This window comes from Thamnophis elegans, chromosome 1 (assembly GCF_009769535.1).
Source record: "Thamnophis elegans isolate rThaEle1 chromosome 1, rThaEle1.pri, whole genome shotgun sequence".
NCBI lineage: Eukaryota > Metazoa > Chordata > Lepidosauria > Squamata > Colubridae > Thamnophis > Thamnophis elegans.
The window spans coordinates 108,238,105-108,254,101 of NC_045541.1; the positions used below are offsets into that span (position 1 = coordinate 108,238,105).

Sequence of the window (15,997 nt, forward strand, 5' to 3'; positions counted from 1 at the left end):
AGTGATGGCGAACCATTTTCTTATGGCGTACCAAAATTGTGTGTGTGCACGCTATTGCGCACAAATGTGTGCCTGCATCAATTCAATCCTCCCCACCCATCTGCACATGTGCATGTGACCCCCTCCGTGCATGCATGCACACACACACACAGGCTCCGGATGCTTTCCTGAAGCCTGGGGAAGGCTAACAATGGCCCCAACGGGCCAACCGGAAGGCCGAAAATCAGTTGCCCGGCGCACGCATGTGTGCCAGAGCTGACGACTGGCGTGCCACTAAATATGGCTCCACGTGCCAGCTGTGGCATGCAGGCCATAGGTTCATCATCACGGCCTTAGGTTAAGAAATATGTTAGTCCTAATACTCTCCAGAGTGTTGACATCTTGAAATGTTCTGTTTGCCATTTGTTTCCAGGTCCTCCATCATGCAGCTGGAGCTGCCCCCAAAGAAGGTAGCTCTCATAGTGCCTGCATTTGAGACTCTGCATTACCGCCTCAACTTTCCCAAATCCAAAGCGGAGCTGCTCACCATGCTGGACATGGGCTCCCTCTATACTTTCAGGTAAGTGCTGATCAGCAAAGATCCATTTTCAAGAACCAGAGGTTGGGTTAAACAATTGCTGGATCATGTTTAGCAACTAAAGGGCAAAACCAGCTTCACAATTCTCTTCAGTAGTTTATGCACCAATATTTAGCTGATTATTTGAAACTGATACATGAATTCAATGCTCTTTTCCCTGGCTATGAATATATCTCCTCCCAGTTCAACTTACGTTCAGCCCTCTCATTTTCTGGCACTATTTCCTTTCAGACTTTTTTTTATTTCTCATGACTGTTTCCTACTCTGCATTTCTCTGATCTTTTAAACCATTTTCTTTTCCCAATTTCTGCCCCTTCTCCCCCTCCCCGCAAATCCCTTATTACTTTGCTTCCATTGCCTTGCTTTCTTTCTTAAATAAATCTGCTAATAGCTTGGTTTCCATTGATACTTTAGAGTGTGGTAATCTATTTTGCTCTCCCCCGCCCCATTATCTCCCATTTGTTTCAAGGCATAAAAAAATGACTGGTTTTGTCTGCAATATGTATGGATATATATCAGGGGGAAAAGCTGCTTCTTCCATACAATCCAATTCATCCTAAATGATTAAGTGGTTAGAAACTTGGTTCCATGTTCCATTATCATCTGAGGTTTGCTTAGAAAAAAAATGTCCATTTTTATTCTCAAATCATTGTGAACCCCCAAAATGAATCATAATTCTGCTGAAATTCAGTGGGAAATATTTGAGCTTTAGCAGCACAGTTGAATTGGGATTTTTCTTCCTAGAATATTTGTGCTCCCACTTTTATTTTTGCAAAGGCACAAGACCTGAGATAAGGCCAATTTCATTGGGATTGTGGTACTCTCACATGGGTAGCCGTTCTTTGGAATAGCTTGCATCCTAAAATAAGAAATATGCCCAACTCCTGATTTTCAGGAAAAACATTTTTATTTTGCAAAGCATTTGAATGCTGATCATACAGAGCTGTCCTAAGACATTAATTGGATTGTCGGGAATTTTTAGTTGTTCAATATTTATTGTATGGCATTGTAAGCCCAATGGAAAGTGAATGATTAGTAAATAATTGTATAAATAAATGAACATAGTATCTTGTGTCAATCCAAGAAGTGTGACTTTTGACAGAAGTAATAAGGAAGTCTGGTTAATCTAAGCTTGTTTTTCAATCTTTTAGTTTTCAATATAGGAACAACATTGAAGTATTTTCACTTAGTGCTTCCCAATGATGTATATATTTTGTGTACAGGTATCACGTGTGGCCCCAGGGTCATGCGCCAACAGATTATGCCAAATGGCGGACAGCCACAGTGCCGTATCAAGTGGACTGGCAACCACAGTTTGAGCCTTACGTTGTAGTAAGGCGTGATTGTCCCCTCTATGACCAGCGGTTTGTAGGCTTTGGCTGGAACAAGGTGTCTCACATCATGGAGCTTGATGCTCAGGTGAGTATGTGGCTTTTCAGCAGTCCACTGTCTGTCTTTTTATTGAGGAAGACCAGGGCTGAAGGGAATAGCTTCCTGTCAGCCATTTCCTACCTTTTCACAGGAGTATGAGCTGCTTGTTTTGCCCAACGCCTTCATGATCCATATGCCTCACGCTCCTAGTTTTGACATCTCCAAATTCCGCCAGAGTAGTAGCTATCGGAACTGCCTCCAGACTCTGAGGGAAGAATTCCATCAGGACCTGTCCCGCAAGTATGGTGCGGCAGCACTAAAATACCTCACTGCAGAGAGAAGTTTATGAATGGCAACCAGGATACCAAAGGATCGTGTGACCTGCAAATGGACGAGGCTCAAGAACTCTTGGAGAGAGACTCATCAGAAATCCAGTCCTCCTAGCTATGGTGACCTAATGGTACGGCTACGCCTGGATTGTGAATGGAATTTTAGCCACGGCTGCCACTCAGGGCTATATTTTGTGGCAAATTCTATTCTCAGATTAACTAGGCAAATTACACTTGTATGCATCTGCCTCTTTTTACAGATTGTTCTGTAAAGAGGAAGTCAGAGGAAAAGAGAGGGAAAACGTGTGGTTTAAGTGCTTTCCCTTTCTCACGTCCATTGTTTTAATACAGTGTGTTCACCGACATTCAAAGATGGAAAGGAACATTTTTTTTCATAATTGTAGCATTTTTTCCTCTTTCTGTTTATCAAATAGCAAGGGCTGCCATTACTGTTTTCTAGTGTCTTCTCTTTGCCCATTGTCCTCTAGCCTTTGTTCTTAACATATTTTAAAAGAGAAGCGGCTGGAATGGCTCAAATCATAGAGCTGAAAGGGGCTGCCCTGTTCAGTGCAGGAGTCCAAATTAAACAGACAGGTGGTTATTTAGTCTTCAGTTGAATAGATCCATGAAGGGAGCCCACCAGATTTCTGAGTAGTATAATTGATTTGGACTGTCAAATTACCTTCAGAAGCAATCTACTTCTAAAACCTGTTGTTGGGTAACACAAGTTTCTTTTTTATACGTATCAGTTGGCCACTATGGAAACTGAATGGGGATCCTAGGTAAACTTCTGATGATGTTACCTAGTTTGGATAATGAAACATCTGCAAGAAAACAATCAAACTCAGAGATTACCAAGGACTCCTCGGATCTTATTTCTCGCCTCATCCCCTTTCTCATTTTTGGCATTTCCCTGAAAATCAAATTTGAAGCAAGACAATTCATTTAATGTTAATGTTTGATCTTCTTTCTTTTCCTACCTGCCTCTGAATATTTCTCAGCTTTTGCAAGAGAAACTATTCTGTTTCTTTCTTATTTGTTTAGCTATGGCCATTTGATTGAAGAGCTTTTTGTGCTTAACCATATTCTTAACTAAAAACCATATGTCATGTGCGGAAAATGATTAAGTGAAAAGAAATCCATACTACATATTTTGTTGAGAATATATGGTATAAAGTAATGCTTTATGCCATATACAGTGATGCTTAAAAAATGGTGAGCGCTTTTGAATTTTCAATAGATCTATGTAAATATAAGCTAAAAATGTTATCTGTTCTCCACCCAACTCCTAAAACAAGATAAAAAGAACCCCAATTAAATGAATGAGTCAAAATATAGTAGATTCATTGGTTTACTGAACAAAGTGACCCAAAACTACATATTTATATGTGACAAATGAGTGCGAAAGTTTGCTTTTAGTAGCTATCATGAGCGAGGTGGCGCAGTGGTTAAAGTGCTGTACTGCAGGCTACTTCAGCTGACTGCTAGTTCGGCAGTTCAAATCTCAGGGTTGACTCAGCCTTCCATCCTTCCGAGGTGGGTAAAATGAGGACCCGGATTGTTGGGGGCAATATGCTGATTCTGTAAACCGCTTACAGAGGGCTGAAAGCCCTATGAAGCGGTATATAAGTCTAACTGCTATTGCTATCATGCCCTCCACCCAAACCTGGGTAGCAGTAATTGCAACTAAACATTTTCAACAACTATTGATCTGTACTACACACTGTACTAGTGGAAGTTTAGCCCATTCCTCCTTATGAAACAGGTTTAATTTAGGGTTGTTGACAGATTTCCTTGCATGAGTTGCCTATTTTGGATCCTTCCACAACCATTTGTTTTTTTGTACAGTTTTTTCCCCACAACGTTTTTATATGATTGAAATCAGGACTTTGACTTGCCCTTCTAAACCATTTACTTTCTTCTGCTTTAATCCTATTTTTACTTTACAATTTTTATGTCATGGGTCATCATCTTGCTGCATGATCCATGAACTTCAGTTCAGGAACAATTTTTATATAATTTGGTATTATAGTTCAGAATTATAGTTCCATCAATGATGGCAAATCATCCTGGTCTAAAAGCAGTAAAGGAGGCCCAAGCCTGATACCAGCACTGCATTTCACAAATGGGTTAAAATCCTTATGGTGAAATGCAGCATTTGCCTTTTGCCAAACACTTTTCATACAAGCTAAAAAGTTTCTGTTTTGATTTCATCCATCCACACAACATTCTTCCAATAGTCTTTGACTTATCCATGTGGTCTTTCACAGACTGTAGAGGGGCAGAGTTTTTGTTTTATTTTCTTTTTGAGAGTAGTGGCTTTCTCCTTACAACATTGCCATATATACCACTTTTATCTAATGGTTCCTTAGGTGTTTCCTGGGGGCTCTTTGAAACTTCCTGGCATATTTCACACCTTGCCCTTGGGGTGATGCTTAGTCAACAACTCCTGGGGAAGGTAACAATAGTTGCCTCCATATCATCTGCCTGATAGTGGACTGGTGAAATACAAACTTTGGAAATAGTTTTGTAATCTTTTCCAGTCAGGTGAGCATCAACAACTGTTTTTTGAAGGTCTTCAGAAATCTTTTGTTTGAGCCCTGACACACTTCTACAACCGTGCTGTGAAGATCGTAGAATTGTTTTTTTAAATAAGGTAGAACTTCCCATGCTCACACCTGATTATCATTATATTGACCTCCTGACTCTTATTTGTCTCTTCAAATAAACTGAGCATTTTAGAGTCAAACTGGCGGACTGTGGACAGGATGCGTCACGTGCAGACCACGCCCACCCCAACTCTGTGAAGGGTGAAAACGTCACGATACATCATGTGACGGGATGGGTTTGACACCTGTGTCCTTGAGTTTCATACACTTTTTCCACACACACAAATATGTAGATTTGGATCATTTTCTCAATGTATTAATGAGCAAATATTTTCAATTCATTTCTTAATTGTGTTCTTATCTAATTTTAGGAAGTGTGTAGGATGATCTAGAAGATATTTTAGATCCATGTTTATGCAGAAATACTGAGAATTCAAGATTTCATGAACTTTTAAGCACCACCGTAATGCAGGTAGTCCTCGATGTACAACAGTTCACTTAGTGACCATTTGAAGTTACAAAAGTACTGAAAAAAACGACATGAGCTTTTTTTTCACTTATGACCATTGCAGCATCCCTGTGGTCATGTGATCAAAATTCAGCCGCTTGGCAACTGGCTCATATTTACAACAGTTGCAGTGTCCTGGTTATGTGATCCCCTTTTGTGACCTTCTGACACAGTCTATGGGGAAGCCGGATTCACTTAATAACCGTGGTTACTAATTTAACCATTGCAGTGATTCACTTATCAAATGTGGGGGGGGGGAGGGATCATAAAATGGAGCAAAACTCACTTAACAAATTTCTCACTTAGCAACATCAATTTTGAGCTCAATGGTGGTTGTTATGTTGAGGCCTACCTGTACTGAGTTTTTGAATTAGGCTTGGCTAAGCAAATGCTTTTGAAAAATTTAAGAAGGTATTTTTGAAGTAGTCTCCTTTCTGTTGCCTCTTTTCATTGTTCCGCCATCTAAGAGAGGTGGTTGTGCCGTTATGCCACAGCTCTATTTGACTTCTGCACTCACGAAATCACCTTAGTTCAGCTGTAATTTAATGCTCAGCACTGCCAAGCAAACTCTCCTCTCCATGGAGGAAGGTGAAGTTCATCCAAGGCCTTTCGTATTTCCCATCCCTAAATTACAACAGAGTTCCCTGCCTCAGGGATGGAGCTAGAGTTTCAACTTTCAGGCAGCTGAATCTTTGCAGTCTTGGAAATCTTTTCCTGCACACTGTCACCTGTATAGATGCTTAGGGAATCTGATCAAAAAAATCATATTCAAAAATCAAAGAAAATCCATTTTTTGATTGGAAAAACCTACGAGTTCCAAGATGGTAAACATTTGGCTTGCAGTACTTTAAATGTTATTAAAAAGAAGAGATTTGGAACGTAAAGTATCTTCCACTCATTAAAGCAGCATTGTCCTCAGGATCATGTATCTGCAGAAGTCTCCTGAAAACAGAAATAACTCTTTTATTGAGTCACAGTATATTTGTACTGCTGTGTATTCTGAAGCACATCTTCTGAATCAGATCCAAAGATTGCACAACCCTTATAACAATGTGCTTTTAATGAATGCTCTACTGGATTGTGTGTTGGGAGCAGCTTCAACCTAGCACTTGTTCATAGTTATGAAACACTGGATCACAAGGAGTTAGTTCTTCAGTTACTATTTATATAATTTAAACTGATTTCTTACTACATGTAAATTGTGTGTCTTGAATTTTCTAACAGTTCCTTTTTATCTTTGTGTTCTGGAGCATCTCCAGTACTTTCTGCTGCTAGGCTGTTTCTTCTGATTTTTCTGATATTAAACTGGAATGTAAAAGTGATGGGACTGAAGTGTTCCATCCTAATTTAAGGTGGAGTCGTATAAATATTGATCCTAGTCCAAGTTGAAAATATAGAGAACTGGTTGTATTTCTTGTCCTTTTTTAAAAATAATAATAAAAGTTTTTAGAAATTACTTTTCAAGCCTCTGATTGGAATTTTGTGATTATTTCTTGCGAAAGAACCCTAAACTAAATGATGATTGAAGCAACAAATAGTAAAAAAAAATCATTTTTTTCTTGAGAAAATCTGGTAGGTTTTGCTGCATAGAGAGCTCTGTGTATTAAGTTATCCTTGTTCAGTTTTCCTACTTCATTAATTAATGCATTAGTGCTAAACCTAAGGCAAGACAGAACAGAAATCAAAAATATGAAGAACTAAATAGTAATTGGGAAAAGGGTGATCCTTCATTTGCCCACATTACACTGCTGGCCAGGGCTGGTGGCAACATAAATTGCCTGTTCTTGAACTAGTGAGAGCAGCTGGAAAGATTAAATCACAGGTTAGGAAAGCATGGGAAATTCTGTCTCCAAGATGATGCTATTCCCAGAATGCTGCCTTAAACCATGGGCAATAACAGCAGCCTAGTTGATATCAGCCCAATGCCCAATCTTTTCAAAATGGCAGGTGCTTCTAATGTGCCATGTGTATATAAAATATGGGGAGCTGAGCCACCAAATTTTAGGCTTTTGTATATTGTTTTCCCCCCAAAAAAGCCATTTTAGGTCACTGTTTAATAGGGATAAAACAAAAACAAAATATCCACTCCCAAATACAACACTGTTTTGACAAGGAAATAGAGATGCAGAAAACAAGCTTTTACTTATGGTGTCCTTTAAAGTTGTTCATCACTCATTCTTCTGCTGAAGAGCTATGATTTTTTTCCCCAAATTTTGTAAGAGATTAGAAAGGAAAACATGAATTATATAATAAATGAGTGGCAAAAATCTTATGTAAGAATTGTGAACAAGAAAATATGGGGGCGGGGGAATTCTCCAATTAGTTGGGTACATAAGTAAACATAAAAATAAACACTGCAGAAACAGTACTATATAGCTAAATAAGTTTTTTTTCACGTGTGCTTTATAAGGATGTAGTAAAGGAAAAGGGTTTAGAAAAAGGAGCTAAGCCAAAAATATTGTAGTCAGACCACAACAGTAAAACTAACAAGAATTAGATTCCCCAACAAGAGGGAATACAAGACAGGATAGAGACAATCTCTGTTAGATTTGAAAAGTAGAAAACCAGCGTTAGTGTTGATAAATGAGTTGTGCAAACGTACAGGCTGTGCAAACTTCTCCAACTCTCAAGACAAATAGCCTTCCATCTATCTAGCTCCTAAAACTCGATGGATCTATCATGAAATTATAAAAACTGGACCTGTTCAGTTTTAAACATGATTTGAAAGAAACACTTTGAACCTCACAATAGTGTAATAGTCTCTTGCCAATCATTAAAGCAACTTTTGTTTTGGATTCCATTGCAAGTTTAAAATTAAGGTGCCACTTTAAGAATCACAGTAACTGTAATGAACTTCTTAAATAGCTGCATCCTTTTTGCAGGCTCAATGGAAGTGCCCATGAAAAAAATCATGTTTATGTTGACAAGCCAAGTTTAAAAGCTGTTTCTCCTAATTCATGACTGTTAGCAGGGGTATACCCATGACAAACAAAACTTGAGACAATAGATTTTATTGTTTTATTTAGTAAAATGTTAAATAAATACAAATTGATCATTTATTCTGCACCCTCTTTTTCTTCCCGGTTTAATAGACTAAAATCTAGACATGACGTTACCAAACCCACAAGGGAGTGGAAGGCTACAGAGAGAAGGCAGCAAAGAGACTGAAAAATTACTATGAGCACCAGGCTATTTCTTTTTTATTTTAATTTTTTTAAAAAAGAAAGCAAAACCAAAATCCTTTGCTAAACCAAGTCACGTATCTGTATACCATTCACAGGGCGACCATCTGTGAAGCAGGTTGCATTCAATTCACTTAAAATCTTACAAATGATATAAGGACTGGGCTGCAGAGACAGTACAAGTGTAGTTGAGTTTAGTTGGAATGTACATTGCAAAAGGAATAGACAGCGTGGTATGGAGCAGCCAACTGCTGGCTGCATAAGACTGTGCGTTCCTATATGTGATTTCAAAGATGGATATACAGGGCTGGAGACTTACTGCTGGAAAAGCAAAAATGGAGTTTTCCGTGAGGTCAGCCACTTTTTATCACACACTAGTTACTGCAAGGAGTCCTGTTCCAATGATCACTAAGTATTGTTATAAGATCTTAAAAATAAAAATACACAGGTGATTCATAGGGAAGTCAGCAGGAATATCTCTTAACTGCAAAATTGAGTAAATTACAAAATAAGATACAAATCAATGTAACATTAAATACATCATGGGTACTTGACAAGGAAGCCTAAATAGACTGGCATTTATTAATTCCTTTAAAAAAAAAACTAAACCAAGAGTTTCTTATTTAAATACCAAAATTTCAGTCCTGGCTTAATTCCTGTTGGCCTTATATTCATAATACAAATGAGCACAAATGGGATTTTTCCTTGGTGTTTTAAGGGATACAATCATGAAAAGGGTATCTTGTTCCCCAAGACCTACCTTTATGCCACAATAAAGAGTAGAACAGTTAATAGAAAAGTTTGGTGTACTTCTTACTGAAGTAAAAGGTTCTCAGAACAAGACGCTTCAACAAGACGATCCAGCTATCATGTTCCTGACATCAAGGCTGATATGTAAATACACAACTACAATGTACAAAAATCACTGAGATATTGGAGAAAAGAAATAAAAGTTAAAAACTCAGCAACCGTTTCCAAAGAGCAATATCTAAAGGATATATACAGCAAATGTAATACCCCAAATCATTGCTTTTATCACCTTCAATATTTAGAGGGAAATCTGCAAAGGAAAGACTCCTTTGTGATTTTAAATCAGGGATCTAAATGGCATGGAAAACCTTTATGGGTAAGAGGAGCATCTCAGGAGTCTTCTACACATAAAGAGTGGTGAAAAGGATTACAGAAGAGAGACAAAGCTAACATGCTTGTCACTGCTTCCTCCCAAGTGTTTAAGTTTTGTTTGAAGACAGTTATTTATGGTTCTATGTAGAGTAGAACTGACTCCTTAGCAGGGTTCATATTTCAGGCTAAACCAAATCTTGCTGAGTATATCATAATGTCTGATTTGTATACAGTATGCCAAAAATCATATTATGGCTTTGTGTGACATGTAACCCCAACTGTTCATGTTAAAGATCTTGTATTTCACAAAGGAGACCTTAGATTAACTGAGGTAGAATAAGTGTTGAGAGACAGGGAGATATTTAATGCTAAATATCATGATTTTTAAAAATGGAAGAGCTGCGTAGAGCTACCCTAAAAAATGGCAAGGCATGTACATAAAACAACAGCCAGTTATCCATTCTTAGATATGCAATACATTTATCAATATTTGAAGAATATTACAGAACCTTATCATGTGTTATGTCTTATGATCATGTGTTAATGGGAAGACACATTGGGAAAGAACTAGGCCATCCTGCTTTTGTGTTCAACTATATCACATTGGTAGAGCCCAGGAATATAGCATAACTTCATGTTTTACACAACACTACTTAAATCAGTTGGAGATGGAGGAGGGAATCAAGCCCCTTTTTATGAGGCATATGTGTTTTTTCTGAACCAAATCCATTTGTGAGACCTTCTTGCTTTCACTCATTTTCAGAGTTGAGTTGCTTTGTGGAGGAGGGGGGAGAAAATAAAACAACTATAAAGGGGAACATAATTTGTAATCCTACCCTGTTTTCCTGAAAATAAGACCTCCCTGGATAATAAGCTTAATCAGGCTTTTGAGCGCATGCACTAAAATAAGCCCTCCCCTGAAAAAAAGCCCTTCCTGAAAATATTGCAACACAGAGCAGCCACGTGGTGACCACGCTCACCGCCTCCTGCACCTCAAAAATAATAAGACCTCCCCAAAAATAAGGCCAAGCGCTTATTTTGGGGGTCAAAAGAAAATAAGACACTGTCTTATTTTCAGGGAAACATGGTAGGATTTGTAGCAGGGGTCATACATTAACAATATATTGCAATTCTGAATTGATCAAGAGCACACCTCTTAAGTAGGAACTTTTTAAAAAAAGAAAAAGATTGTAGAATGACTGCAAAAATGCTTTGCTGTGTGTTCACATTTTGAAGGAAATCAATGGATTAAATAGGATCAAAATCTTAAAATAAGGGGAATCACAATATTAAGCCAAGGGGAAGCATGTTGCTGGCCTACAGCTGCATCACAAATCTGTGTTTGCACAATTATTTGATACAATTTTCCAGTAGATTAACTGCATCAAGTCCCACAAAGGACCAGCCCATCTTTCTTTCTTTTTTTACAATATAAATCAAAATATTTAACTCCAAATTACTTCCTCACACATTCACATTGAATTTCATGATATACAGCACCACACATTTATAAGAGAATGTATTGTGATACACCAATACAGCTGACAAGATATAAACAGCCAATGTGGCACTGAGTAGAGGCTGTAGAAAATGATGGAGGAGGAAACCAAGATTAATTGTAAGCCACTAGCAACCATAAGCATGGTTTCTCCTAATTCTAATGATGTTTTTGAATATTTCTCTGACACAGTGCTGACATGAAGTGTTATCAGAAACACTGAATGTGGTAATTCTATCTAATAAAATAATTTACAATGGAAATCTTATCTAACAAGAAATGTTGTCTTTTCTGAGGTTCCCTTTTATTTTGAGAGCAACCCCTTGCATTGAAGAAAATCTAACATTCATTACATCATTGCACATTTTTTGTTCAATAAAATCTTTATCCATTCTGTAAATATGGAACAATCCTTCTATAAAGTCCAAATTTTATTTTATAATTTGTGCTCAATTTTCAAAATTCAAATCTATTAACAACATTTTGTTTCTGGACACTGAGATTTCAGAATAACCTGCTAATGATTGCTTTCCTCTCTTTCCCTTCATCTTAACTGGTTACATTGCCAGAGCAGGAGACGCAAAGAAAAGTATGCATGTATAAAATTGCAGAATGATAAACTTACAACAGCCTTATTCATAATATCAAATAGTGCTAGATCGCAATCCTAGTAGTCAGAAGACAAAAGATTTATTCATTTTATCAGAATAAATCCAAAACAGATTTTTAGTACAGGGGAGATTTGCCTCAAGAAATCATATCCTTCATACAAAACTGGAACCCAACACTTTTTTATGCTTCTTTATAAACAAGAAGTTGCCCTTGCTTCCTGAGGCACTGATTCAAAAATTTGTTATTCATAATTTACAGCAGGGCTGTCAAACTTGCGGCCCGCAAGTCAGGTGTGCCATGCGCTGGCCACACCCACACCCGGTTTAGCAAAGGGGGGGGGAAGTCCCGATAAATCATGTGACTGTGCCGTGATGACACAAGTTTGACACCCCTGTTACAGCATATAAAGGAAGAGAATAACTTTGCCATGGGATCACAGCTTCAGTCACTAAGTCACATTGAGCAGGAAGAGTAATTCTGCATTTATTCCATTTCCCTCTGAATGACAGGAGGTGACAATGGCTACCAAACTCCAGTGAATTCAAAGTGAACTCATGATCCAGGGACCCAGAAAATGGGAATACAGTAACTAATATTTAAGATATTGTTTGCTACCATCAGCAGATAAAACTGGGTTTCACTGATTCCTTTTTCTCTAAAAGTTGTCTTAACACAGGGCTAAAAGCTTGCAACCTGTAAAGTCAAATTCAACTCATCACACATGTAATCTTGCTTGCTAAAACATCCCAGGCAGGCAATAATATGAAATGGTTTATTAACTGGTTGGCTTAGTAAGACACAAAATTTATAAACTTGTGTTTCTAGTAATATTTGCTCTGTGCATTCTTGTGATGATATTGTATACTCAGAGCATCTGTCAATCTGAGTGTCTGTTTTTCATTTATACTCATTAATGATTTATAATCTTTGGAAATATGCTAGCTTCACTACAAAATATCAAGAGATGACAGTTAACCCTGACATTTTCAAATGTAAAGCAAGTTCTGTTTGACAGGATTTTTTTCTTATTGTTCACTAATTAACTTGAGAATAAACCATCAGTTGCTGGGCTCTAAAAGCAAGAAGCCTAACTAAAAATGATTGAAGCTTCAGGGACAAGAATGAAATCCCCCAAAAGAACAGAGCAGCCACAATAACTAGCAAACTTGAAATGAGTGTACAAATAAAGTGCATAATGATGCATAGATCTTTAATGTAAATAAGCGCACCTGTATCATTAACAATTAGCAGAAATAAGAGTTCTGCTAACATGTATCCAGATAATGTTTGGGCCAACATTGTCATGATTTAGTGACATGAGTTCTGCCACCAAAAACATGTTGGATGATTGCACTGATATATACAAAACTGGCTATTTCAGGCTTACAGATTTGATGTCCAGCATCAGCCTTTTGATCATTGCAGGATTAGTTTGACAAGTATCTTAAAAAGTAAGATAAGAGGTGTTATTCCCTCAGCTTAGGTGCTATATTGCAATAGAATAAAAATGATTAATGCTGTCAATGCTATTCTCTGTGCTTTTACAGAGAAGAAATCCCCTTAGTTTAAAAAATGGTTTCAGCTCAGATTCAGTTTTAATCGTGAAGGCTGTTTTCAATGGCATGACAAATATCAAGATATCCACCCCAAGGTATTTTCAAACTGAAACCACAGCATTATGGCAATACCAGAAATAAAATCTGTTGTTGTTGTTGTTTTTTTTAAAAAAATCTAAGTACACAGAATTTACTCCAGTTCTGACACCTTTTTAATAGAAATCACTTGTTTAGGAAACAAATAGCACTTTTGTAATTTTTTTACAATGTTTCTTACCTTGATCTTATTTTAAGTAACACTAGGAAGACCTCAATATCTTTTTTCTTTTTTTAATTTAAAAAAAGTTGTTTTTCCCCAGATACAAAGATTTGCCCTTGCATAAAAAACAGTGCCCAAAACGATGACACACGGACTCACAAAGACTCACTGTATCTCACTGACACTATTACTTCTAATCTATACCATGCAAGGTCCCATCTACCTTTTTATTGGACTGTCAGCCTGAAAAAAAGAGTTTTTTATATTCCTTACATTTGTAACCAAAAGAGAAAGGAACAAAGGAAATAGATATTTTACCTATTTGGGCAATACATTAGGGACATGTGCTGTGCTGTTTGGGATACTGTTTTTGCTGGACAAATGTACCAAAAAGAGAAAAAAAAATTCTTTTCACTCATGGCCTGCTTTACAAAAAACGCAGGCTGATCATGTTAGTCTCCTTCCCTACCTCAGTAAAAGCTTCCTTCTTAATGTAGCAACTAAATCAACAATGCATTTTATTTGCATTTGAATATATTTTCTGAATGCATTAAGAGAGAGAAAGGAGGGGGGGGGACAACCCTAAGTTGCCAGTCTAGTAATCTTCAGCCTTTTGGATACTTACTGAAAAATCTTTCCTCATCCTTTGTTGTGTTTTCTGTAAAAAACAGTTGTAAATACTGCTTACTGGATAAGTTTTTCTCCCCTTCCCCATCCCCTTTTAGGATACTAGGATTTGTTAATTCTTATTTTTGCATTTTTGGTTTAGTAGTAATGGACAATTTAGAAACAGGAAAAGCCCACAGGCTCTTTGGATTTGAAGTTCCCCTAGCTAAACAAAAACTGGTCTATAGATAAGGTCTGAAACCTGCTCCTCCCTGCTCCCTACCCCCAAATAAAAATAAAAAACAAACCTATAGTGGCTGTGGAGGCTGCTGCAGGCACACTCTGGTGTAAAATATAGAGAGTAAATATCTTATTTAACTTGGCATGATGCTGGCTAAGAACCTCCAGCTGGCACTATTCATGTAACATGGTCCAAACTTTGCATGTACACACAGAATAAGAAGGATCAATTGGCAAACTTAGTGCCGCCCGGCACGAGCATCTTCGCACTCTTTCTGGAACTAAAGAGTTTCTTGTACTTTCCAGAAGAAATCCATTTCCTTTACTAGAGGATGTTATGTTCTTCTGCTTTGCTGCCATCTCCTCTGGCTCCTTCTTATTGTGCTCTGTTATTTAGTCTCATTGCCCTTCTTACAGTTCACCATGCAGCTCTGGGAGGGGGAAGATGCTGGGGTGGAGGTGGCAGCTGTCACATTACTGGCGGAGTCCATGCCATTGGAAATGGCTGCTGAACTGCCCTCAGAGTTTATGGATTTGGAAAGGTTGATGCCTTGGATGAGGCGAATTAACTGTTTTACCTTCTCCAGTGAACTGTGCATTTCCTTCTGTTTTGCCAGGATTGTGTTCTTCATTTCCATACATTTCTGAAGTGAAACAGAACGTAAATCTTAGTGAGTACACGGCTGAAAAAGTCTTAACTAACACACAAAAAAAGAAAGAAAGCAAAATGTGAAAGTGGTGTGCAGAACTAACTGCATTTAGCTGAAATGGACTTACATTTATGGAAAGATCTTTAAAAAACATTTTTGCTTGCATGTAGCTCTATGTACAATTGATTTAAAGCTACATTATATTGCCAAAAGTATTTGCTCACCCATCCAAATAATCAGAATCAGGTGTTCCAATCACTTCCATGGCCACAGGTGTATAAAATCAAGTACCTAGGCATGCAGACTGTTTTTACAAACATTTGTGAAAGAATGGGTTGCTCTCAGGAGCTCAGTGAATTCCAGCATGGAACTGTGATCGGATGCCACCTGTGCAACAAATCCAGTGAAATTTCCTCGCTCCTAAATATTCCACAGTCAACTGTCAGCTGTATTATAAGAATGTGGACATGTTTGGGAACAACAGCAACTCAGCCACAAAGTGGTAGGCCATTAAACTCATCCAACATCAGTGTGTGACCTCACAAATGCACTTCTGGAAGAATGGTCAAAAATTCCCATAAACACACTCCTAAACCTTGTGGACAGCCTTCCCAGAAGAGTTGAAGCTGTTATAGCTGCAAAGGGTGGACCGACGTCATATTGAACCCTATGGATTAGGAATGGGATGTCACTTACAGTAAGTTCATATGCGAGTAAAGGCAGGTGACCAAACTTTTGGCAATATAGTGTATGTTTATGCTGTACTATAGATAACAATAGAAAAATACCACATTTAGTAATGTGAAATAATCAGTCTTGGGTTCTCAATTTTAAAAAGCAAGTTAAAGACCAAATTCCTCTCTTTGAATGGCTGAAAT

The 15,997-nt window shown here is 37.8% G+C and overlaps 2 protein-coding genes across 6 annotated transcripts in view; one reads left to right on the forward strand and one right to left on the reverse strand.

Moving 5' to 3' along the window:
- The window catches only part of LARGE2 (LARGE xylosyl- and glucuronyltransferase 2), a 44,326-nt gene extending 40,685 nt beyond the window's left edge, over positions 1-3,641 (forward strand). For both annotated transcript variants that reach the window (XM_032226662.1, XM_032226654.1), the window contains exons 13-15: positions 413-559; positions 1,801-1,996; positions 2,100-3,641. In XM_032226662.1, the coding sequence (XP_032082553.1) occupies positions 413-559; positions 1,801-1,996; positions 2,100-2,297 (541 nt within the window). In that variant the 3' untranslated portion in view covers positions 2,298-3,641. The remainder of the gene's footprint in view (positions 1-412; positions 560-1,800; positions 1,997-2,099) is intronic.
- A 7,098-nt stretch (positions 3,642-10,739) lies between these two features.
- The window catches only part of PHF21A (PHD finger protein 21A), a 128,026-nt gene continuing 122,768 nt past the window's right edge, over positions 10,740-15,997 (reverse strand). For all 4 annotated transcript variants that reach the window (XM_032226718.1, XM_032226736.1, XM_032226710.1 and 1 more), the window contains exon 18: positions 10,740-15,113. In XM_032226718.1, coding sequence (XP_032082609.1) covers positions 14,859-15,113 — 255 coding nt within the window. In that variant the 3' untranslated portion in view covers positions 10,740-14,858. The remainder of the gene's footprint in view (positions 15,114-15,997) is intronic.